Consider the following 25,666-nt stretch of genomic DNA (forward strand, 5'->3'; position numbering starts at 1 on the left):
TTAAAATAGACAAATATAAGCAAATTAATCACCAGAAAAAAGAAAGCAAAAAAAAAAATAAAAAAAGAGAAAAAAAAACATTGGTGGGGGACAGGGCAGGGCATCCACGCTCCGTCTGAGCACACAGACTGTGATGGAGTTCCTGTGGACCCAGAACATAGGTGGGAGTAGGGGATGGCCACACCTCCTTTCACCAAGCAGGTGTGGGATATGAGAGTAACAAGAGGAATGTCGTACCTTTTCAGTGCAGGTCCTGAGTGTCCTTGGGGTTGCTGGAAGGCAGAATGTGTTCTTAAGCCCCAGGAATCTGCCAGAGCGCTGTCTCTTTAAATATGCAAAATAGTCAAGCCGCTTTTTAAACCATCAAAATGGCAGCGCCCTCCAGACCAGCAAAAGTCCACAGCTCAGCCCACCTTTCTCTTCACCTTCTCCGTTTGTTCCCCAGACACTGTGCACAGTCCTCCATGCAATCCCTGGCTAGCAGGGTGATTTTTAGGTTAATTCTTAGGTCCTACCACCACTCGGGAATCTCCAAGCTGTCTGTCCCGTCAGGATTGCTGCCAGACCACAGCTCCGTATGTCTCCTTTTTTGGAATTTTCACACAAATTCTTCTGCTAGTTGGAGTTCAGTCTACTTCTATATTCTTCCCTTCAAGGCTCAGGGGTCCAGGATTATCTTCTGTGTCTGTGTTAATTGGTTTTCCTTTTCTTTGTTGAAGAGGGTCTGTGCAGTCTTTTTGCCTAGTCCGCCATCTTGCCGGATCTCCTGTATTTGCTTTTTAACATCGTGCTTTTAAACTTTTGTTTTTTGCTGCTACTAATGGAAAGGAAAGTAGAGTTTAACTATTCAACAACTATTTCTAACTATCTATATTTTCTTTGAGATTTAGAACTTTCCAAATACATATTTGCCAACCATTGCATTGAGCCTTGAGTGAATGAGTATGTAAAGGAAGCATGATACCTAGTAAGTACATACATAGAAGTACATACACTGACTTAAGCAACAGTTACATAAAACGATAGGATTTGGGGATTTTTTTTTTTTATCTTATGCTTTTTGCTAAATTATATTTTGTAAATATTTTGATATGCTAAGCATGTTGCTGTTGTTGTTATTTGCCGTCAACTTGGACCAAACTCATAGTGACCCCTCCTTGGGTTTCCGAGGCAGCATCACTATGGAAGTAGATTGCCCAACCTTCCTTCCGAGGAGTGGCTGGTGGGTTTGAACCGCTAGTGTTCTGATTAGCAGTCAAGTGCCTTAGACACTACGCTACCAGAGTTCCGGCGCTAAGCATGTATTATTTTTATTTAAAAAAAGATAAATTTTTAACGGTAAAAAATTTTACAAAGACATTGCCTAAATATTTCTCTACGTCTAGTCTTCCAGGCATCAAGATGCCTTTAGAAAGAATTCCAATGGCATAAATGGACACAAATAAAAGGAAACCCCAAACAATTCTGTTTGTCTTAGTTCTGTTGTCTTGAGGGAATTTTCTACATAAAAGCCATCTGACTGGATTTCAATGAGTCAGATTAACATCCTATCTTTAACAACTCTAGTTCTGTGAAGACAGCCATAAAAAAAACTGCAGATATATTCACGAAGACCTAGTTTCTCAGCTATAGAAACAGAAGCTGCTTACAATTTCTTGCGGCCTGTTGCTCTCTTCCCCCACTACTGCCCACAAACACATACATCAATCTATGTGTGTAAAGCTCTATAGATTATTTCATTACAAAATAGGTTATAATTGATGAGTTCTTAATTCTTTCAATTTCTGTGCTTCTAATAATATTTGAAAGGTTTCTAAATTCATTTTCATGTGGGCCATGGGTAGACTACTGTTTATGGTGCAATGAAATAACTATGGTTCTTCACTTAGTATATCTGTTTTTTGTGCTAATTTAATTTTGTATGTTTAGAATTTAGCTGTAATCTAATCTGGTAAGTTTGAAACTCATAATTTTAAGGATTTCATGCTTATCTTTCACCGTTCACTGTGGAGTCAACAAGTATTGTGCAGTACAGCAGGTTCTGGGAATACTGTGGCACTGCCCCCTCTCAGAGTCTGAATTTTTGGGAGGGTAAAAAAAAAAATTCCTGCAATGTGTTAATGGGCAAGGTGCTGAGAGCATAGAAGTGGTAACTGCATCTGCTTAAAGGAATGTTACATCCATCAAAACGTCATCTAAATTTAAGTCCAACAGCTACTATTTGGGGTTCTAAATTTTACACAATTAAAAAATTCTTAAAATATTTGTATAACTGTCAACTCTTTTATTTACATAATAAGCTAAGTGCTTTTGTATATGTTTCTGGCTTTAAACAATTATAAAACAAAAAAAATGTGGTTTTCTCAGGAGATTTTTATCTTCCTAGGAGAAGGAAGGGAGGAAATAATTTTAATCCACTATCCTCTGCATTTGAAGCCAACATAAAACTTGTTACTATTAAAGTCTCTTCGTACTTATATATTACTGATTTTATAATAAAGTACAACTAAAAACAAAACATATTCTTTGTCTTACACTATACTGACAGTTAAGATTTACTTTTGGCTGAACAGCTTAATTCCACCGTTCAAACCTATGTATATATACAGCTCTGTTACTGTGTATAGTCATCTTACTGGCTACCTAACTCCTTGACTTATAAATTATCACACTTCTAATCATATGATTACTATCAGCTGGTAGGTCTATTTCTTTAGTTTCCCAGCACTCAGCAATTACGCAGCTTCCTCCTTCTCTTCCTTTAACATTTGCTACTGTGGGGAGTGTTCAAAGGGCTATAATGATTTGTATCATACTTTTACCTAGCCTGACTTGTTCCTGCTTCAGCTAATCTTAGAGATACTGTGTGGATAGATCCAAGAAATACTGTTAAGTGTTATACTGAGTAACACTTCAATCCTAACAGTATGGATGTGTTTCAGGGCTTGAAATAGTTATTTTATGTGGCAAGCAGAAGCTGTATGTGTCATTGATAGCAATGATCCACCACCACAGGTCAGTGTGTCATACAGTGGAGGCTTGCATGTTGCTGTGATGTTAGAAGCTATGCCGATGGTAATTCAAATACCAGTAAGGTGATACACGGTGGACTCAGCGGGCTTCTAGACTAAGACAGACTAGAAAGAAAAGCCTGGTAATCTTTCTGAAAATTAGCCACTGGAACTTTATGGATCATAACAGAACATGATCCAACTCACTGGCTTTGGATACATCATCGGGAGGGATCGATAGCTGAAGAAGGACATTGTTTCGTGAGACAGAGAACCTAGGATGGTGTAGGAGACTCCCAGTGAAGTGGATTGGCACAGTAGCTACAATGATGGATTGGAACACGCTGGTGATCATGAGAATGACCCAAAACTGGGCAATGCTTTGTCCTACTTTCCACTGGGTCAATGTAAGCCAGAGTCCACTCTGGACAGTTATCTATTTATCTAGTGACAACTGTTCACAAAAGCTATATAAGGTGGCAAATTCAAGATAACCGACTAGATGAGAGCCTCTACTATCATTCAGCAAATTCTTTAGTTGGACACCAAAGTGGCATCTAATAAACTATCTGTGAAGCCTCTGAAGGACGTGCTATTCTTTTGCTGGTTTCCTGACACACTTCATACTGTTTAACTTGAACCATGCAATGAATTTACATTTCTACAGAACACAGCTAAGGTTTCCCTATTACGGGAGGATTCATGAACTCTAGACATATCTATGCTTCATGCCTTGCTTTATGGTTTCATTTTATCCTTTGATAAAACAATGAGATAAACTAGAGCAGGTGCTACTCTCATCTCATAGGTGAAGGAGCAGACGCAGAAGAGCTAAATTATCTGACCAGGGTCAGACAGAAAGTGATGACCTGCGCCTAAAACTCCACTACAGCTCTGCCTCTAGCCTTTCCCGCCACAATGTTGTCTATTTTGCTCAGGACCTTCTTCCTTCCTGGTGCATGTAAAATGCACCAATGTGAGCACACACACAAAAAATAGCTTGGATAGGAATTCAGGGTTCTGGTTTATGCCCAAAGTCGACTGAATTTTCCATATATCTGAATCCATGAATGATACAGGCATACAAATCAATGTATCCATTATGTGAAGAGAATTAAAATAAACACTGTAGGGTATGGCCAAGATAATTTTAGCTCATCTTAAAATCTGGCATTTCAATCTCTTTTCTTCTTTTGCTAGGCAGATAATCAATATTTAAAGCTCTGACCTATAATCAGTTATGTTTGTTATTGCATAATCTTATCTAAGTATGAGAATTACAGTACGTTTACTTTTGAATCATCCATCTTTAGTACTTCAAGAAAACCATCAAATTACACTATACACAAAACTGTGGATATTAAATTTATTTCAGCTAGGCATTACCTTACTATAAAAATATTGTAAAGTTCAATTCTACAAACTAAAGAAAATTCATAGTTTGAATTATATTGAGAACATTAATGGCTTAATGCATCATAAATAATGATAAGTTATCCCAAATATTTTTAGAGAATAAGCCATTAAGAATAACTCTAGATAAGCAAACTTCTTTTAATCTTAAGGGGCTGTCTGAATATTAAAAACAATGCATTTCATTATAGGACCCTTGGGCTAATATCTATGTTTTAGTTTAAGTTACTTCAAAAAACAAGAACGTGCAGACTAAGTAAGTTAACTGTGATAGAGTGCTTAATGGTTTAAGAGCACAGGCTCAGGAAGCATGCTGCAACTAAATGTTGGCTTCACCACCTAATGCTGTAACCTCAGGCTAACTACTTCACTCTCTCTGTACCTCAGCTTCATCATCTGTAACATGAAGACAATAATGCTGACCTCCTGGGGTTTGGGGAAGATTGAAACCCAAGGAGGGGTCGCTATGAGTCGGATCCGACTTGAGGGCAGCGCGGTTTTTTGGGGGTTGTAAAGGCATACCTCAGAGATATTGCAGGTTCAGATCCAGACCACTGTAACAAAGCGAATATCCCAATAAAGCAAGTCACACAAATTTTCTGGGTTCCCAGTGCACATGTAAGTTATGTTTACATTATACTGTAGATACTAAGTGTGCAATAGCATTATGCCCAAGTTTGAAATATTGTAAGAATTTCCAAAATGTGGCATAGAGAAAAATGCTGGGGGGGGGGGGGATGGCACCAAGACTTGCTTGACACAGGTTTGTGACAAACCTTCAATTTGTAAAAAACATAGTATCTGTGAAATTCAATAAACTGAAACATAATAAAACAAGGTATGTCTGTATAAGATAATACATGTAAGCTGTTTATAAGAGTGGTGGACCCAAAGTACACACTTCATATTAGTTACTACTACTGCCTGTTATTAATAGCTCTAAACATATTAACTGACCATGACTTTCATGCTATATTTTTATAAAGTTTAGTGGAAAATGCCATTCTACAGAATTTGTAATTCTTAATTCAAACATTTACTGCATATCAGTAATATGCCAATATATTACACATAAACTAGAAAAATACCAAAGTCATTGCCTTCAGGATGATTCCAACTCAGAGTGATCCTATAGGAGGGTGTAAAACCCCATAGGGTTCAAGGCTGTGAATCTACAGAATCAGACTGCCATATACATCTTTTCCCCACAGCTAGCCTGGTGAGTTTAAAACACTGACCTTACTGTTAGTAGCCAAGCACTTACCTACTACATCACCAAGACTCCTATGTTAGAAATAAGGGGTTAGAAACACCATGTTTTGGTTCTTCAGTGCTGCTCTAACAGAAAATACTGCAGGTGGGTGGTTTGAACAAACTGGGATTTATTGTCTTACAGTTTAGGAGGCTAAAAATCCAAGTTCCAAGTGCCAGCTCTAGTGGCTGGGTAAAGGCCCCCTGACCTTGGGCTTCACTTCTGCTCTTGCTCCTGGACCACTGGAGCTTGAAGCTTCTCTTAACTCAGATAGCTGTTGGCTGCTAAAGCTGAGAAACCCAAGGTCGACAAATAAAATGGCACAGTTTCCAAATTATCAAGCAACACAGCAGGTCACTAGTTCGAGTCCAGAAACAGTCTCAAGATCAGCAGACACACGGCAGGCCACTGAGATGAAGACTTGGCCAAATGCAGGATTCAGATCTCAAAGCTTCTTATTTACTGAAAGCAGACCACATCCCTAAGGTGCGACTCTGCTCATAGCACATTCTACCACGGGTTGACTGTTAGTCTCATCATAGGGAATAACTATATCCATCTGCTCAGCCACTCAAAACTAGGCCCAGCTAAGTTGACACATAACCTTAACTACCACACACTGAGCTTTTATTCAATGAGCAAATTTTATAACAAAATTTTTATAAAAACCTAAAGGTACATGTACCCTGTATTCTGACAAAGCATATCACAGTATGAAAAATAAAAATATCAAAGACAATGTAGAAACTCACTGTTTCTAGATAATTACTATCTAGTTGATTCTAACTCATAGCAACCCTATATGACAGCAGCTCCATAGGGTTTCCTAGGCTATATAATCTTAATGGGAACGGATCACCAGGTCTTTTCTCCTATGGTGCTGTGGGGTGGGTTCTAATCACTTTTGGTTAGTAGCCAAGCACTTAATTAGAGAACCACCATGTCTCCTTAGAAACTCATTAATGAATATTAGTTTTATGAATAAAATCGTATCTAGCACCAGTGGTAAAAACTGCTTTTAAGTTTAATTAATGTTCTTCCAGAACTTTGATCAACTATTTAGGAAGCACAAGAGACTGAAAGAAGAAAAAAACAAAACAAAACAAGGTAACCTGGGTCTGATTCCTGGGTTTCAGAGCCCAGTTCAACTAGGCACACAATAGCTGTTCAATGAGTCTTGTCTAAGGCACTGTGACAATAAAGCACTCTGGACTAAACACTGACTCAGAGGAGCTACTGCCACCTAGTGACAGATCAGGCTCATTACGTGGGGTTATTAAATGCTGAGAACCTCCCAAGTTAAAACTTGATACTATTTAAAATATTATATGCACATTCATTCAATGTCAGTATTCAGGACAGGTTCTAGTAATAAAAAAGATGAATACTGCGCCATCTCTGCTTCCTACAAAGTAAAGGAAATACAAAGGAATCACACTACTACATGGAGAAACAGTGTAAATGGTATTCTAAGACCAAAAGAAAAGTTTGCTTATTAGACCATCAAAAACTAGTTTTTCAGGAATGTCTGCTCAAAAATCAGGGCAGTACAGTAAAACAGACTCCAAGACTAGCTGGCTTCTGTTAAATGGGGGTAAAGATAGTTTATTGTGAAAATTAAAGAATGTATGTAAAATATTTAAAGCAGGACAAAGAACAGAGAAAGTGCTATGTAAGTATCACCTATGATTATATTAAATGGAGAAAAGCATACTGGAGACTAACGTAGACAAATATTGATTAATAACAAGACATTGACTGCTAAAGTTTAGTTTTGTAAATTTAATTCAGTAGAAGCCGTTTCTCTGACTAGCACTCTGTTATTATGGGAATCCTAAAAGAACATTATTTGTGGTACTCTGTGACTAAATTTTGTATTCCTATATGATTAACCCTTTCAACACCAGGCAAATACAACTGCCTTCTGAAAGTAAAAAGCATGTTTCTTACCAAAAAAAGCAAAAAGTCAGTAGAATGAAAGACTCAAAAGACCACAACTTGAACATACGCTTAACAGGGAAAGATGCTTGCTGACTCTTCACAGATTTTGCTAGAACTGAAAAATGGATGATACATTTAGCTACCACTGTGGTCTCATTCGCAGTTTAATTAACATTAAGAAAAAAAAAAAGAGCTTGCTTCATTTTCCTTGAAAATTACCTAAAGTCAATGAAGCATCAGCCCTCTGACACCTGATTTGCCAGCTACTTACTTTATCTAGTCTTCAAAGAATAACATTTAAAACCATACAACTGTTGCATATATTTTGAATTTTGTACCATTAAAAAATTTTTGTAAAGGCACATGTAGACTCTACCTTCATATAAAGAAAGTCTGGGCAAAAGATTCCTATATTTAAAAATAAGTAAAATAGAAGGCAAAACTGTAATAGGTCAATAACAAATATTATAATTTTTAATGAAAAATCTGAAGACTGCTTGACTTGATAATTTTGGTCTGCCTTTGATGAGTGCAGTGCAGTAAATTATATGGCATGGTATGGCTTTTCTAACCACAATCTTTGTAACTTCCACTTTGCCATGAGCAAATGAGTAGCTGATGGTTAAAGTTATCCACCTGGTGTATTTCTATAGTGCACCAAGAAGCAGTCTCCTGGGAAGTTTGCTCTTTCTCAGGTGTGCAGAATTCTGTTGGGATTGGTTGGTTTTGGCCACTCTGCCAGGCTCAAAAGGAGCCTGCCTACCAGCAGAAGGAGTCTGACTGCTAGTTAGAGAGATGCACTGCTGAGAGATGTGCTGCTGAGACAGAAATGGGAGAAGGACACACGCTGCCTAGAGACGCGAGACACATGCACTGCTGGGAGAGAGAGAGAGATGCTACTGAGAGAGACAGCCAGCTGAGAGAGACTGAGTGCATTCCTGAACTTGAACTGTAGCCTGTTGCTTCCCAAATACACCCCATAATCTGAGTTCTGTGTGGCCACTGCGAGCTCTGGTGGTGTAGTGCCTAAGGCATTTGACTGCTAACCAGAAGGCTGGTGGTTCAAACCCACCAGCCACTCCTGGGAAGGAAGGTTGGGCAATCTACTTCCATAGTGATACCACCTCAGAAGCCCAAGGAGGGGTCGCTGTGAGTCAGATCCAACTTGACAGCAGTGTTTGGTTTGCTGTGGCCATTGCAGTGAATTATCAAGCCCAGCAGAGAGGTGGTAGGTGTCGTGGGAGGGACGGTTGGTGACAAGGTTGGTAAGAGGGCTGGAGGGTGGTGGCATGTCTGGCCTCCTAAGAACAGGCCCTGGGCCGCTGCTGCTGATTGTGCCTCCCTCTTGTGTAGTTAGAGGAGGTCAGAAGATGTGTCCTCCATGCCCCTTGTAGCAATGAGTAAAACTATGGCCTGAAACAACTTTTGATTTTCTTAGGGATATATGCCACTCACAAAATCTGTACTATATCTTGGATTTCTTGAGATTACTTAGTTTCTCCCTAAGTTTCCTCATTTAGGAATAGGCAGTAAAGAGGAAAATGTGTTGAAACACACTGGGTTTAATTTATTTGAAAAGATATGTCAGGATATTAAATATTGTGTTCTAAATACTTGGCACAAAATCATTTTAATTTCATGTGTGTTACTTGAACTTTCTCACTACTAAAATGCTTATGTAAATCCTTCTTCCTTCACTTTAAGAGAGTACAGCTATAACATTATGGTCTTAACTTTATGCATTTATTTTCCAACAAAATTTATCTGGAAAAGGCATTCACTTCAATAAATAAAAGGAAAAAGCTGACTAATAAAGAATAAGAGAAAGAAAAAAAATCTGTAATTTATTTTTCCCCCTCAAGTCCTTATGAAGATGTTTATCAGCCTATTAAAATACCGGTTCCTATAAAGTCAAGTATGTACTGGTTAGATGAGCCTGGCAACACCATTTTATACATTTTGTTATTTGTGTTTTGTTTTAATATAGTACTTATCAACTTATGAAGCACTTTCACAGTTACTCTCTTATATTCCCCTCACAAATAACTCTTCTAGATAGGACACAATTATTAGCAGTACCATTTAATATGTAAGGAAATGAAGTCTTGGGAAGAGAACAGGCTTATGGAAAGTCACTGAAGTAAACAAAACTGATCCTAAAACACTCCTCTCTTTCTACTGCTCCTCTAGAATGGACTTCTTAGACTCAATTTCTACTGTCCAGAAACAAATTGTTAAATAAACCTAACCCTCCTGCGCTGATCTAATTATGAAATCCTTCTGTCAATGTCAACACTAAACTGCTTGAAGAAAAAGAGTGGAATTTTAACTTGCAGTAGTGAATATTTCAAAAGCCTAAAAAGCAAATTAGAATCTCAATGAAGAGTGTTGTGAAATTGTCTCTAACCTCTGAAGAGTCTGAGGAAATAACTGGCTGGCTGCTTCCTGTGTAACAGTCCTGATTATAAAGCACTTAGGCATAACTCTCTCCTTTTATATGAAGATTCAGAGTACAAAGAAAGAGCTGTTTGAGGAGCCATGTTTGAACTAGACATCAGATTTGGACTTTGGATCCTGGAGAGATTCGGGTGTTGTTTCCCACAATCAGGCAGTGCTTATTCTCACTAACATTTGCTTGGAACAGCAAATGGTGCTGGGCCGCTTAACAATTCCACCTATAGTAATAATGCCCTGCAAATCTGAATGTATGTTGTAAAATTAATTACTTCTTCTCAATGCTCTTTCAAATAAGATAAATTTCAATTTTATACATTATTTTCTAATATAATTCACCCGGAAAGGCATAATGTAATCCATACAGTGATCAAGACTTTCAGGTTTATGATTTACCCCAATTGTCTAGTAATTCAGCATTTATTGTAAGCACTAAGTCATTCTGTTTGAACATAATAAACTTAACTTTTGATACTTCATTAATTTAAAACACTTTGTCCAATCAGCTCCACAGTCGATTCCGACTCATAGCAACTCCTTCTTGGTTCTCCAAGGAGGAATCACTATGGAAGTAGACTGCCCAGTCTACCTTCCGAGGAATAGCCAGCTGGTGGGTTTGAGCCACCAGCCCTCTGGTTAGTAGTCAAATGCCTTAGACACTATGCCACCAGAGCTCCCTTTTTTGTTGTTTTTCAAATATTATCTGTATATGCATTTATGCATTTCTAATGTTTGTGTAGGTATGTGTGCAAGTCTTTTCAGCCTATAAGAACAGTGAAGGATGACAATCTAAGCAAATCAACTGTTTTGTGCAAGAATTAATATATGAAAATGGAGTTGCAATTTTGAAAGCAACCACACAATTAGTACAATGCAGAATAATAAAATTCTAATTTCAGTACAAAAATTTTAAAAAATATATGAAAACCAGTATAAAAAATTATTCTTCAAATGCTATATGACTTATGAAAAATGTGTACAACTTCTTATTTTTTCTTATTTCTCAGAATGATAGGATAATGTAATACTAGAGCAGGAAAAGACCTTAAATTTCTTATTCCAGATCATGTTTTCATTTTATTTTTTGCCTTTCTTTATGTTAAGAAACTCTCCAAATTACCACTTACTAAAATTATATGCTTTTGGAAAAACAAAAATGTAGCATAAGAAATTACTCACTATTCAATTGATAACATTAAACCAAAACCAAAAACCAAAGTCACTGCCTTCGAGTCGGATCTGACTCATAGTGACCCCTCATTGAGTTTCCGAGGCATATCTCTATGGAAGTAGATTGCCCAACCTTCCTTTCAAGGAGTGGTTGGTGGGTTTGAGCCACCAGCCTCCTGATTAGCAGTCGAATGCCTTAGGCACTACACCACCAGAGCTCCCACTGATAACATTAAAAACCCCTATTTCCACAAATATAAAAAGTATTTTTAAAATTTAGCTAAAATGTTTCCAAATATTTTTTAGGTGAATTTTAATTACTTAAAATGATTTACAAAGAAAATGATGGCTACATTTCTACAATTCCAATGTAAGAAACAATAATTGTGTGGACTTTTGCCTATATTTATATTCAATACTAATCATGTTAATGGAAATATAAAATGTAATAGCACAATAATAATATGATCTATTTAATCTCTTCAATTCTTAGAGTATATTCAAGAAAGTTTCATTAATTTACAAAGGATGACAGCTTTCATAGAATTCATGATTCTTAGTTCAGTCTAATTGTGCAGATTAAATATTCTTTACTTAGCAAGCAGTGGACTTACCATGGAAATCAAAAATATAAAGAAGAATTGGTTCATTCTGTCCATATGCACAAAATGCAACCATATGTTCAAGCGGGTGATAAGCAATGTCTCGAATGGGTGACTTGAATGGAAGGTCAGAATACATTGCCACTTGTTCTCCTAAAAAGAAGAGAGATTCAATAATTTGTACTGTGTTAGGTATTTCTTATTACAAGATTATCTTGTAATTTATTAAAAAATATTTATACTAAATAATGATGAAGCTATTATTTACATGAAAAACCATAAACACTTTGTAAATTTTTAGTACTGTATTGAAAATTTTTATTTCTATTGTATTCTACAGGCACTCCTCTTTTTACTTCTTAATTCAACCTCTTCAATGAGGTTTTCAAGGCACAAGATAGAGACAAAAAGAACCCACAAAGAAGTAGAGGGCTATCTGTGTGTTATGACAGAGCTGAACAAACTCCAACTAACAAAGAACTCTTGAGAGGAGCAAGGAGAGGAATTACCGGATTCTAAGCTGAAGAAATTTCTGGTTGGAGTTGGTTTCCATACAGGGTTACTTTATACAGGTGCCAAGTTGACAAGGGATGGAATTGTAGTGTTTATGTTTCTGTGTGTCAGCTTGGTTGGGCCTGGCTGAGTGGCTGGGCAGCTGGTAGTAGTTATTCCCCATGATGAGACTGGCAATCAACTCCATGGTGGGATCTACCACAAGCAGCTGAGTAGCTGCCTTAGGGAATGTGGTCTGCTTCCTGTATATAAGCAGAAGCCTTGGAGAATGGTCTCTAGCTTTTGGCACACTTGGACCCTGCATGTAGCCATGTCATTGCTCAGCAGCCTGCTATGTTCTGTCGACCTTGGGACTTACAATAGACTTAAATTAATGACCTGCTGTGTGGTTTGGTAACATCGAGACTGTGCCTTTTTACTTGTCAACCTTGGGTTTCTAAGCCTGAGCAGCCAGCAGCTGTCTGAGTGAAAAAAAAGCCTCTAGCTCCAGTGGGCCAGGAGCAGGAGGCAGAGCTGGACCCCAAGGTTGCGGGGCTTTCACCCTGCCCCTAGGGCTTGGCACTTTGAACTTGGACTTAAAGCCTCCAAATTGTAAGAATAAATTCCTGTTAAGGTCATCCCATTTATGGTATATTCTTGTCAGAGTGGCACTAGGTAACCAGAACAGATACCTATGCTTCTGAAAGGCTAAAAGAGGCCTAAACCAAAACTCACTGCCACTGAGTTAATTCCGACTCACAGAGATGCTATTGGACAGAACCGAGTGCCCCATAGGGTTTCCGGGGCTATAAATCTTTATGGAAGAAGACTGTCTCATCTGTGTTCCTAGGAGCAGCTGGTGGGTTCAAACAGTCAGCTTTTTGGTTAGGAGCCAAATGTATTAACCATTATGCCACCAGAGTGCCTGTTGCTGTTGTAGTTATGTGCTGTCGAGTCAGACCTGACTCATGGCAACCCCTCCTTGGGTTGCCAAGGCAGGATCACTACGGAAGTAGATTGCCCCATCTTCCTTCCGAGGAGTGGCTGGTAGGTTTGAACCGCCAGCCTTCTGGTTAGCAGTCAAGTGCCTTAGGCACTACACTACCAGAGCTCTTAACCAGAGCGCCTAAACAGGGCTAAAGCAGAGGTCTGTGAGTCTGTGAAGGCTATGTATGTCAGGAACCAAAAAAAAAACAAAAACAAAAAACCTATCACTGAGTCAATTACAACTGATAGCGACCCCCATTGGGTTGCCAACGTGGTAAATCTTTATGGAAGTAGATTGCCACATCTTCCTTCTCCAGAGTAGCTGTTGGGTTTGAACTGCCAAACGCCAGCAGCCAAATGCCTTAGGTAGGCACTGTGCACCAGAGCTCTTTGTATATTAGTGAGGAAATGAGAAAAAGCAAAGAACTTAGACCTATATTGAATGGGAAGAGAGAGAGAACACTTGTAACTTGATGGTGTGTCTCACAAAATCAGTATAAAAAAAGGCTTAAGTAACTGGGCAAGAGTACCTAAAGGAAAAGTCAAGAGAATGAACAAGGCTATATCAAATACTGTTAATTAAAAAAATGTTAAGTGAATTTGACAAAATTCTCCCAATTTATTACTTAAAAAAAGTTCACGTAGTTCTATATTTCTTTTGAAAACAAAGATGAGGCACAAATAAATATTTCAATGTCAAGAGTTTGTTTTATTTTAGTGGGAAAAATATTGAATGCAGTAATTCAGGTAAATTATTTAAGTTTCAGGCATCTTTAACAGGAATGTTTTCATTTCTAATGAAAATATATAGAGGTTGTTTAGCCATTTGGAGACCAAGCTATATTCCAAATTCATTTTATAATGTTTTGTTTTTGCATTATAATCCTCATTAAATAATTCCCTGAAATCGACAATATCGCATTATAGGTAACTAAAGGATCAGCTCTGATTACCATGTGAAATTCTAAATCAGTGAATACAGGAAAACAATAAAGAAATGAATTTAGTATAAGCTTGTATGCAGTTGAGTCTATTTACTGGCCCTCTAATCTTAAAATACATAATTGAAAATCTGAACTAAGAATTTTCTTGAAAATCACTCCATAAAATGACTTTTTACAAGTCTTCAAAAACCCAAATCAAAGAAAAAAAATTGTTGATGACTAATTAAATATTTACCTGTTTCTGGGTTCCAGACATACACTATACCATCCTCACTTCCAGCAAAGAGAAAAGTGCCACATGGTGTTAATGTACTATGAATCTTCTCCCGATAATTTGCAGCACCTACAAATTTCCTTGCTGCTAATCTGTAAACAAAAAGGTATTTTACAAATGTGATCCGTCTTACACATTTAAAAGAGTGATGACAGAAAAATGGTTCTTTTAAATACTTCATTGAAGATCAACAAACATATTTTGAGTTATCTGTTATGTGGCAGACATTCTGTGATGGATGCAGATAAAAAAAGATAGTCCCTGAGCTTAAGAAGTTTCTGAGAGGAAGAAACGCATCAATGGAAAACACAAAGCAGATGTAGAAAGTGACCCCCCAACACACACACACACACACACACACACACACACACACACGAAGTGATTTGGAGCTATTAATTCTAGTTTGAGATCAGAGATTACTTTATGGAAGTACCATTTGAGTTGGTTATTAAAAAATGGATGTTGTTGTTGTTATGTGCTGTCAAGTCAGACCCAACTCATAGCGACCCTTCCTTGGGGTGCCAAGGCAGTATCACTATGGAAGTAGATTGCCCAACCTTCCTTCTGAAAAAATGGATAGCATTTTTATATTCCTTCCATATGATGAAATTTTAAAATGACATAAGTAGTTAGTTGATTTCTGAAGAAAAACTATTGAAATCATCTATTAAATAGGGTGCACAACATTCTAGACATTTTCCCTTGTGAGCAACAGTGCATACTCTCATGCTACGTGCCCAGTGGGTACCATCAGCATCTCTGGTTTACAGAGAGCCTATTATACACACTGCTTTGTAACTTTTTTTTTTTTTTCCCAGTCAATGATAAATCATGAATAATGGCCCTCTCTGTCACAAAATAAAGACTGTACTTTATTATTTTAAGTGGGTATATATTATATCATTGTTTAAATGTATCTTAAACACTCTTCTGTTATTGGACAGCACTGAAGATGTTGCCAGCTTTCCTCTACCATGAACATGATTTCTATGAAGAATTTTATGTATGTACGCTTACACTGTTTTACAATGATTTCTTAAGATAAATTCCCAGACCTGGGGTTACTGGGTCAAACATGTCTGGCCCCTCTACTATGTGCTTTACTCAAGTACTTTACATGTATTAATTAGTTTATCCCCACAAAAACCTGATGAGTTCAATATATTACTCTCTTACCTGAGAGATGAAGAAAGAGAGGCACAGAAAAATTAACCAACCAGTACGAGGTGCAAGATGTAGTATGTGAATCTTAACAGTATTTTCTACAGCCCCAGCATGGTCATAAGCTGTATATATAACTTAAAAGAGAATAACCAAAGTCTTAGCTTGACCTCCTGAAATCTAGCTTAAATCACAGAAGTTCTAAACATTTCTTTCAGTACCCCTCATCAAGAAAGTTATGTTCACATAGGCTACCTCATTTTGCCCTAAATACATCTTGTATTACCCCAACACTGAATTTTATTTCCATCCCATAGAAAAAAGTTCCATCTTTGGTCTCCTCTTGTCCAAATTCTACTAATCCTTCAAGATCAAACTCAAAGGCCAAACATTTCCACAGAGCCTTTAAAAGCTGTCAGATTTACTGCAGCCATGAAAAACAAAAACAAAATCCTTTTATCATATATTTATAAATTAAATACATAATTGAATGGTTGCTATCTGCCAGGTACTACATGAGGGCTATGTACAGAAAAAAGAATAAGCAAATTCCAGTCTTAGACTATGTCATACTTTAGTCTAATTAAATGCTTTATGTCTTATTTCAGGGGTGAACAACTAGATTATAAACTCCTGTTGTGCTAATCCTGTCATTCTCCCACAGTACTCATGCCAGTGTCTTGAATATAACATAAATGTTCTACCTAAATATTTAAATATTGATGGGCTTAACAATGAAGCCTAAAAAGGTCTTTGTAGAATTAAACTAATATAGATGATCATACTGACTTTCTCAGTAGAGTAATGGTTAGAAATGAAACAGCTAATAACATTGGGTCTGAAAAAATAGCTCGCTCTCATTTGTTTTACAGGAATCTTAATACCCAAACCAAAGCACACTGGGAGTCCATGCTGGCTTTCCAGAATCTGCTTTTTTCTTCTACTAAAGATATTTCCCTCTCATGTACCTTATTTAGGAATTAAAGAAGTAAAACAAGGCTGTATTCATCAAAAGCCCTCTCATCCAGGGAAGCTATCATACTATGCCATGTAGTTATCACAGAGATAAAAGACTTCCGTCACAGATGAAGGTAGAAGTTTCTTTTTTTTTAATTGTGAAAGTTAAAAACAACTGACAGCATTTTAGGGTTTCTCAACATCAGCACCGTTCACTTCTTGAGCAAGCTGATTCTTTGTTGTGGGAAGCTGTTCTATGAATGGTAGGATGCTTCTCAGTATCCATGGTCTCTAACCACCAGATACCTGCAGCCATAGTCGAAGATGTCTCCAGACACTGCCAGATGTCCCTGGGGATGAAAAACTGCCCGTGGTTGAGAACCACTGCTGCTGCATTTTATAAATATGAATTAATCCATTACTTAGTGTATGGATATGTATATAAACCTTCTCATCTTAGGTTTAGGGTAAATGCTTACCATTTGGTCTCATATACGTTTTTTATTTTTTTAATTTTGTAAATATTGTAAATACTGAATATACTTACATTCGGAGATCCATAATCCTCAAAGTACTATCTTTGGTATGAATTAACAAACGTTTTCCATTGGGATGAACCTCCAAATAGCTTATTGGAATCCCCTTAAACTCGCTCTCTTTAATTTCCTAAAATGATTTTTTAAAAAGTTACAAAATATCACTGTGGAAAAGTTTGTCTACTGCAAAACTTAAAATTCATTTTCAATTTGGCTGTAAAACTGTTAGCAAAGGATGATCAATCAGTAACTTCAGTTTAGAGTTAAAAATAAATCTGCACAAATTATATTGTCTGTTGCTATGTAGTGCCCTATTTAATTAGTGTTTTTGTAGGATATTCACTTTTGCAAAATTAATCAGTCCCCAAACCAGAAGCACTTCTAACAAACCCATCTTCTAACATTCACTTTTTAGTTTATCATCATATAAGGAAGAAAGCTTTGATTTTTTTTCCATTTTTTTCTTTATTTTTTGTTAAAAGTTTATACAGTTAATGAGGTTCTCATTTTAAAATTTCTATCATATTGTCTAGTGACATTGGTTACATTTTCCACATTGTATCACAGTCTCATTATATCCATTCTGGTTGTTCTGTTTCCATTAATTTAGCTTTTCTGGACATCACACCCGCCCCCCAACACCTTCTCATCTCAGGTTTAGGGTAAATGTTTACCATTTAGTCTCATATACTTTTCTATTTTTTTTTTTTTTTTTTTTTTAAGTAGTACAGTACTCACCAGTGATATTTATTTTCTGAGCCAATCTTAGGTGAAAGGTAACCTCTGGGAGCAGTTTCAGTTCAAAGCTTAAAGGGTATCCCAGGGATTCCTCTACTGGTCCCATAAGCCTGGCCTTCCCCTCACCCCCAACAAAAACCTCTGAGTTTTATATAATTTTCTCCCATTCTATCTGTTGTGTCCCTGGTCAGAACAGTTGGTAGTGGGAGCTGGGCATCATTTAGCTCTGGTCTAAGGATAGATGAAGCAATTAGTCCTGCAGCTTCCAGTTTTCATAAATTCAAAAGTAAGTACAGAATTAACTTTCAAATTCTACCCCAATTTCAAATTCTTTAGCCATACACGTCTATTCATCCTGGAAGAGGTAAGTTATCAGAATCTCATTCTGAAATAATTTAACTTGTAATTTCAGTTTTTTAGATTTTGTTGATAGTTACTTAAAGCAGCTATAAAAGATGCCCAACTAACGATGTCAAGAAAGACCTAGACACTGAAGAAGTACCTGCCTGCACAAGTCTTCCACTGGAAGAATTACCAAAATTCTCTCGTTTGCATTTCTGAGAAAAAGAGGACAACTTGCAAAATTGCTTCAGCTACAGTCCTCATAGTCAAAGGAAAGTCTGTCTGCTTTAGACTGTTGGCAGAATTCGGAATTAACTCTCTCAGTCCAGGGATCCCCTTTTTGCTTTCTGCTCCCTGCTCCTACAGGGTCTCCTGTTCACAGATGGGTTGATTAGCAGCAGTGTGCTACCATACTGCTGTAGCCCTGATACAAGCAGCTGAGCCCCTGCTGCAGCTGTTTACACTCAGACTGCTGTCAGCTATTTTTTTAAAGTTACAGAAGTCAAACACTGACACCACAGATGGGGATTTCACTGAGCAGCACTGAAAGAATTTGGGAATGAGGGAAGCACTGTTGGGGGTATGAGCAACTGGAATAACACTTACACAGATGCAAACGTGGAAAATCAAAAACAAAACTGCCTAACAAGTTAAGTGTTAGGTGTAAATTTGAGGAGGCTGCTGGCAGATCGAGTGTTTGTACGATACATTAGTGATTTTCTCCGTATTTTTTCTTCATCATGTTCATTCTCAGAATGAAAAAAATGTCCTTGATTTGAAGCCAGTGGCCTGGCCCAAGAAATGTGTGAAACAGCACATGGATGTGTCGCCTTTAAGAGACAAGGAGTATGACAGCCGTGCCCACACTGCTGGCTGAACAGCACCAAGGATGAAGGCAAGCAGTCTCCAGCTTACTCTGTGACACTCTGGGACCCTCTGCCACTCAGAAGACAAGCCAGCTCATTTCCTAACTTATTGCTGACCATCTGAAGTAATCATCAAGCTGCAGATTATCAAGATAAATGTGTCTTCTGGTTATATTACAGTAAATAAACACATGCTTTTTATAACAAACAATAAACTCTGCATTATATTCTCAAATAATGAGAACTGGTGCCATTGGAGCCTTGCCAATCCCTCAGGTTTATAAGTCATTAGACAAGTTTTTGCAAAGTGCATAAAATCAGGTTACAAGAAGACAACATTCATTCATCTGACAGACCAGATGAGAATAACTAAAAATAGAATATATTAGACTGTTTTTAAAACAGATATGATAGACTCAATAGATTTAATTAAAGTTCACAGAAATTCTTTACACTTAGAATGCCTTCCTCAAGCTAGAACAACTATTGTCATAATTTATTATGAAAAATTAAGAACAGATTTAACATGTAATGGAGAAACTATACCCATTTACAGAAAACAAATTCAAGATTAACGACTCATTTTATTTTCTTAACCAAATGTAGAAAATATACACCATCATAATTGTTCGAAACACAAGTCACCTTAAAAACACTTTATCCATTGTGCACATAGGAGATAGATGACAGATGCTAATACCAACCAGTGTGCCCACAATACTGCATTACCATTAACACCAAACACCAGGCTACAGATAAACACATAAACACTTGAGAGGATCAGATCAGGGGTCAGTGAACAGGAGTATACTCTAGACCAGGGATAGACTCAGCACAGGCTAATCTTGCACAGACACCAGTGATACAAAATACCTGCAATCCTCACAGAACCAGCAGAAGACAGACATAGAGTAATCCCTCACAGACACTCAAGACACTGTGAGAGAGAGATCCAAGGGATCCAGCATCTCAGGATCATAGTACTGGGGGACACCAGACTCAACTGGCACAACAAAATACAAAAAAGCTTTGTTCCTCATCCTACATTGGTGAGTAGCAACTAGGGTCTTAAAAGCTTTCAAGTGGCCATCTAAGATGCAGCTAATGGTGTCCTATTGTAGAAGTGAAGAAGAGAGCAAAAAATAAAAAATAAAATAAAATAAAAAATAAAGGCATTTGGAAGCAATCAGCCCTAGGACACGATAGTCCTCGAGACCAGAATAACTAGATGGTGCCTGGCTACCAATGCCAACCACTCAGAAAAGGATCAAATCTGGAGATCCTGGATAGAGTGGGAGGAAAAACGTGGAACAAAATCCAAAAAATCAATAATGACCAGAATTACTGATCGGATGGAGTCTGGTGAGACTCCCAATACTATGGTCCTAGGATACACTCTGGCCTGGAATAAAGCTCACTCTCAGCGGCTGGCTCTCAGCTCAACAGTAAACAAGATATACAAGCAGAGCACTTAACCCAGGTGGCGCACCCACATACTCCACGGAAATGCATCCCTTGGAGCAAATGACCACAGGGCACCAGAGGGGCAACGTTCACATGGAGGAAATGCAGGACAAACAGGAGTGCACAACTAGGAGGGGCACGAGGGGAGGGTTACTGGCCAGGGAGGGGAGGAGACTGGGTTAGGGTTGGGCATGGTACATGGGGAGTGAAACTAAATGTACACATAATGTTGAATGTAAAACAAACTCTTACAATAAAAAATAAAAAAACACTTTATCCATAAAATGAAAGAGGTTATTAATTTGTTTCTCCCTACTTAGCAAATTTCAAATGAAACAATTATTGTGACTAAATAACAAACCCAATTGTAACTACTTAACTCTGAAAAACAACACTGCTGAAAAAACATTGAGCACAGAAATTTTACAGAGATGTTATTCATTGAAGAAAAAGGATATGAAGAGCAGAAAGTGTTATTACTCACAGACAGTAATATAACATACACCTCATTTTCAGCATAACTTTCATCTAATGGATCACTGAACACCACAGTACAGATCAGAGCTCAAAAAATGAAGGCAAAGCTTGATCAAAATGAAGAAAATTTTCAGTAAGTTACAAAACATATCAGTTACTATATTATAGTAAATAAACACATTCTTTTTATAACAAACAATAAACTCTGCATTATATTCTCAAATAATTAGAACTGGTGCCTTTGGAGCCTTGCCAATCCCTCAGGTTTATAAGTAACCAGGAAGACCTGACAACTGACTTTTCAGCGACTGAGAAAACCGTTGTTATTTTATTTTCTTAAAGAGAGACCAGAATTTCCTGACATGATTTTAAGGTCATTTTTCAATTTCTCTAGTGAAATACCAAAATATGAAGTACAACTTTTTACCTTATTGACACTCCAGTTACGCACTGAATGCTGCACATCGTTCACTTTGACACAGGTATCCCAAACAATTATCACCCCTGTGCAGTCTCCTGAATACATGTGATGACCTATTTGAAAAATACTCATTCGTGAATGTTGCACAGAATGAGAAGCAAATAACATGAAGTTAGGAAACTACATCCCAGAAAAACAGTCAAAGAACTGAAGGGCTACTAAAAGGTATTTCAGTTTTAAAACAAACTACAAACATAATTTATATTCAAGTCTCAATTATCTTTAAATTAATTGGTCACTCTCTTGAATTATTTATGATTATTTATTCCCCTTTGCCACGTAACCTGGATTTGAATACAAAAGAAATGAGCATCTCAGTCCATGTCTATATGGCTCATATTCCAAAGTCAAAGAAATTATCTGATTAATCCAATATATACCTGCATCCCTTGTCTTCATTAGGCAATATAATCTACTTTATATTCTTGGAAAAACATCTGTATTATATACTGGTAACATAATGCCTAACATCCAGTAGGAACTCAATAAATAATCAGAAGATAAAATAAATAAATAATAGGTGTTCCAAAATAACATTAATTCTTAGAGCTAAACCATCTTACAGCTGGACAGGACATCAGAGATCACCAAGTCCAACTTCATACCCATTCAGAAACATCTTTTCACTAATAGATGGTTGTTAATAAATTGTGAATTTAACATTTTGCAAAGCAGACCATTCCACTGATGAAGCATTCTCTGTATGAGAACGTTCTTTCTAATTCTGAGCAAAGAAAATCTGTCTTCTGTAGCTCTCACCTCTATCTACTGGAGTAATATAGGAGGCTTTCTTCTTTATTCACAATTGGGTATCTTACAATCAAATAAGTGAAGATATTCCCCATCTCTCTTTTACAGTCTGAGAATTTCTACTTGGTATTACGACAGTATTCTCAAACATCTTCCCGTCCTCGACTGACCTTTTCTGAATGTACTGCAATTGACTAGCATCTGGACTTGAACTGCATGTATCAGAAGGTTTCATTTTGATCTGGATTCCCTACTAACAACAGCTGTAGCCCAAATAGCCCACATTACCTGAAATAATGTAAAAACTGACAAATATGTTATAAATTGATTTATTCTTTAAGCTAATAAAATGATCTGTTTTTATATTTGCAAAACAGTATCATCTATTATTGATATACCAAGAGAAACCTTTAAATAAATAAATCCAAGTTTTTCTCTCTCTTTTTTTCTAAAGTTCTTTTAAATGCTGTTGCTTCAATTTAAATAAAAATTTTCAATATTGCTTTGGTATTTTCCCCTTATCTCCTCATTTTTACTCTTTAACTTAAAAAGCCCTTTTAAAAAAATCTAAGATGATAAACACCAATCCCGTGAAACATATTTATGAGATTTGCTGCTTATAGCAATGATTAAGGGGATCTAAATGTTTAAGAATTACTAACTATAAAGAAAACAGATTCTGAGTTACCTAATGTATACCCTGGGTTTACCATGTGACCGACAAAACAAGGGTGAATCTAAATATGCCAAACAACCATCAATACACAAAATCTCTCAAGTAAATAATTGCTATCCTAATAAATGCACAATAATAAAATCTTCATTCAACTAGCCTACATTTAAAGCATATTATCTAACATACCTTCAGTATCAAAACAGAGAGAGTTGATAAAACTCTTGTGGGTGTCAAACTGTCGTATCAATGTGGCAGGATTCTCTGTCATATCAACTCTCCATATCCGTATTACAGAATCATAACATCCTGTAACCACTAGCTCTTTTACAGCCGGATGGAATTTAGCCGTGTAAACAAAGGAAGGATGAGGTAAAACTCTGAAAGTGCTGGTATTGTTTGTTTCATTTTTCCATACTCTAGAAAAGACAAAAAAGTTACATATTACTCTGAAAATCCTTAAGAACCAAGGTAGCCACTGGGCCTCAAGTATATAAGTGACAATAACCAATAATCTAGCAATAGACAGGTGTTATATGAGTGAAATGACCAAGCAAAATTTTATAACAATAAAAAATAAGATAACCACATATTTCATGGGTAGAATTCTTCTCATTTTGACAAAAATATTTTTTAAAGTTATTATCAACCCTAATGGTTAATTTGTTCACTAATTTAATCTATATTCTGAAAAATGAAAACCTTATTTGTATTTGGATATATTTAACTATTTTCAATATTGATTACACACATATCAAATAGTTAGTAAAATACTGCACTGAACACAATATATATATATAATATAAGGAGAAATTTTAATGACTTCCAATTTGGGTTGTGTATACTCTTTGCAAAGTGTTTACTAGTGGGGTTCACAGCACAGGATAGTCTATTAAAGTTTGCATTTGTAATTTCAAAGAGCAGAAAATAACCATAAGATCTCAAAGGCTTAAAAGCCACTTGAATGTCTATATGCATTCTCAAGTAAAGTAAGATTCAAATAATTGTAAGATGATAGAAAACAAACTATCATACACTGAACTTTTCTATTAAATTTAACACTCTCACATCTCTTTCTCTAGTAATGGCTGATTTTTTTTTTTTTTTTTAATTAAGGTTATTGTAACTTGTACAATCTTGACACAACAGTAAACTCTAAGGGTTAAACAGCTCTTTTGGATACTTAGCATTTCCAGTCAATGTATACAAACAAGCAAATTCTAGCAATAGACAGGTGTTATATGAATGAAATATCTGATTTAAAAAAAATGTTTGGTTAAACTGTTATAACGAGAAGAATACATTAATGTTTAACATGAGGAAGTGCTTTAGAATTCATCCTTTTATTTACTAAGAACTACAGCAACTTAATGCCTTTTCAAAATTATCAATAAAAGACAGAAATAAACCACAGTTGCTAATAAAGAACAGCATTCTATGAGTTTTCTCAGCAGCTGCTTAAAATACAGGATATGGTCTTTAATTACTAAGAATCCAAACTAATAATGAGGGAAGTGAAAGACCATGTTTTCATGTAAAAAAGCACGTGTGTCACTGCACAAACATTCTCACCATGTAACACTTTCAATGAACATATGCTACATAAAATATGGTACTGACTAGAAAGAAAAAAAAATCACGAATTTAGAGAGACTATAAAGAAGATATTAAAAAGTTAAAAATTTCAGCTGCTTGCTAATAAAACTTAGCAGCATATTTGGTATACTGCATGACAGGTAAAAATGAAGCAACCATATCTTCAAAATTTGTTAATGTGATTAAAATAAACTTAATATTTTTTAATCAAACTGAAGTTTTTGGTATAAAAATTAAACTGGTATCAATGATAGCTTTAGTCATCCAAGCCCTGATAGGATCCAAGATCCTCCCAAAATCAAAACCAAACCCACTGCCAAAGGTGATTCTGACTTACAGCCACCCTAAAGGATAGAGTAGAACTGCCTCCTTGGGGTTTCCAAGGCTGTAAATTTTTATGGAAGCAGACTGTCTCATCTCTCTCCTGTGGAGCAGCTGGTTGGTTCAAACCACTGACCTTTTGGTTAGCAGCTGAATGCCCTTAACTACTATGCCACCAGAGTGCCTCCAAACTCCTAAGGAATACATTAATGAGTTTAGGGAAAAAGCAGGTTGATCACAGACAGTGAAGACTATAAGGAAACATAAACCTGTAAGGACTAGAGGAACACACACACACACACACACACAATTATGAAAACTAGGAAAGAAAAAAACTAAAACATATCCAAAACACAGACCAAATTTACAACAGTATTTATAAACAGGAAGTACACCTCCATCAGTCACATGGCCGATTTGGGAGCCAGTACACATGGCAAACCTTTCTGATTCTATTAGGAGCTGCTGACCTGAGAAAAACACAGATCATCCTAACAATGACCAGGAAGGGGATTTAGGCTAAATCCACGGGGCAGGGAGCTAATGAGTAGGAAACAGTTACTAGATGACACTGAAAAACACGTGACAGTGATCCTGAGGAAGACAGACAGAGATGAAAACATGAGCAGGAATTCACACTCCTGTCACCTTTGGGCAGACTGTTTTCTTCTGACTTTGGTTGATTCATTACAAGTATTCTTTCTGTTTTAAAATCTCATTCCTTTTTTGGTGCTAGCAACAATTCTTCACTGTTTACTCAGTTA

General features: G+C 36.7%; 1 protein-coding gene across 1 annotated transcript in view; it reads right to left on the reverse strand.

The window, feature by feature from the left end:
* The window catches only part of AHI1 (Abelson helper integration site 1), a 345,247-nt gene that overhangs the window by 249,040 nt on the left and 70,541 nt on the right, over positions 1-25,666 (reverse strand). The window contains 5 exon segments of the mRNA XM_042782719.1: positions 11,856-11,996; positions 14,502-14,632; positions 17,206-17,324; positions 21,509-21,615; positions 23,175-23,404. Coding sequence (XP_042638653.1) covers positions 11,856-11,996; positions 14,502-14,632; positions 17,206-17,324; positions 21,509-21,615; positions 23,175-23,404 — 728 coding nt within the window.

Source organism: Orycteropus afer, unplaced genomic scaffold, assembly GCF_000298275.1.
Source record: "Orycteropus afer afer isolate SDZICR_OR568_19922 unplaced genomic scaffold, OryAfe1.0 scaffold00428, whole genome shotgun sequence".
Lineage (NCBI taxonomy): Eukaryota > Metazoa > Chordata > Mammalia > Tubulidentata > Orycteropodidae > Orycteropus > Orycteropus afer.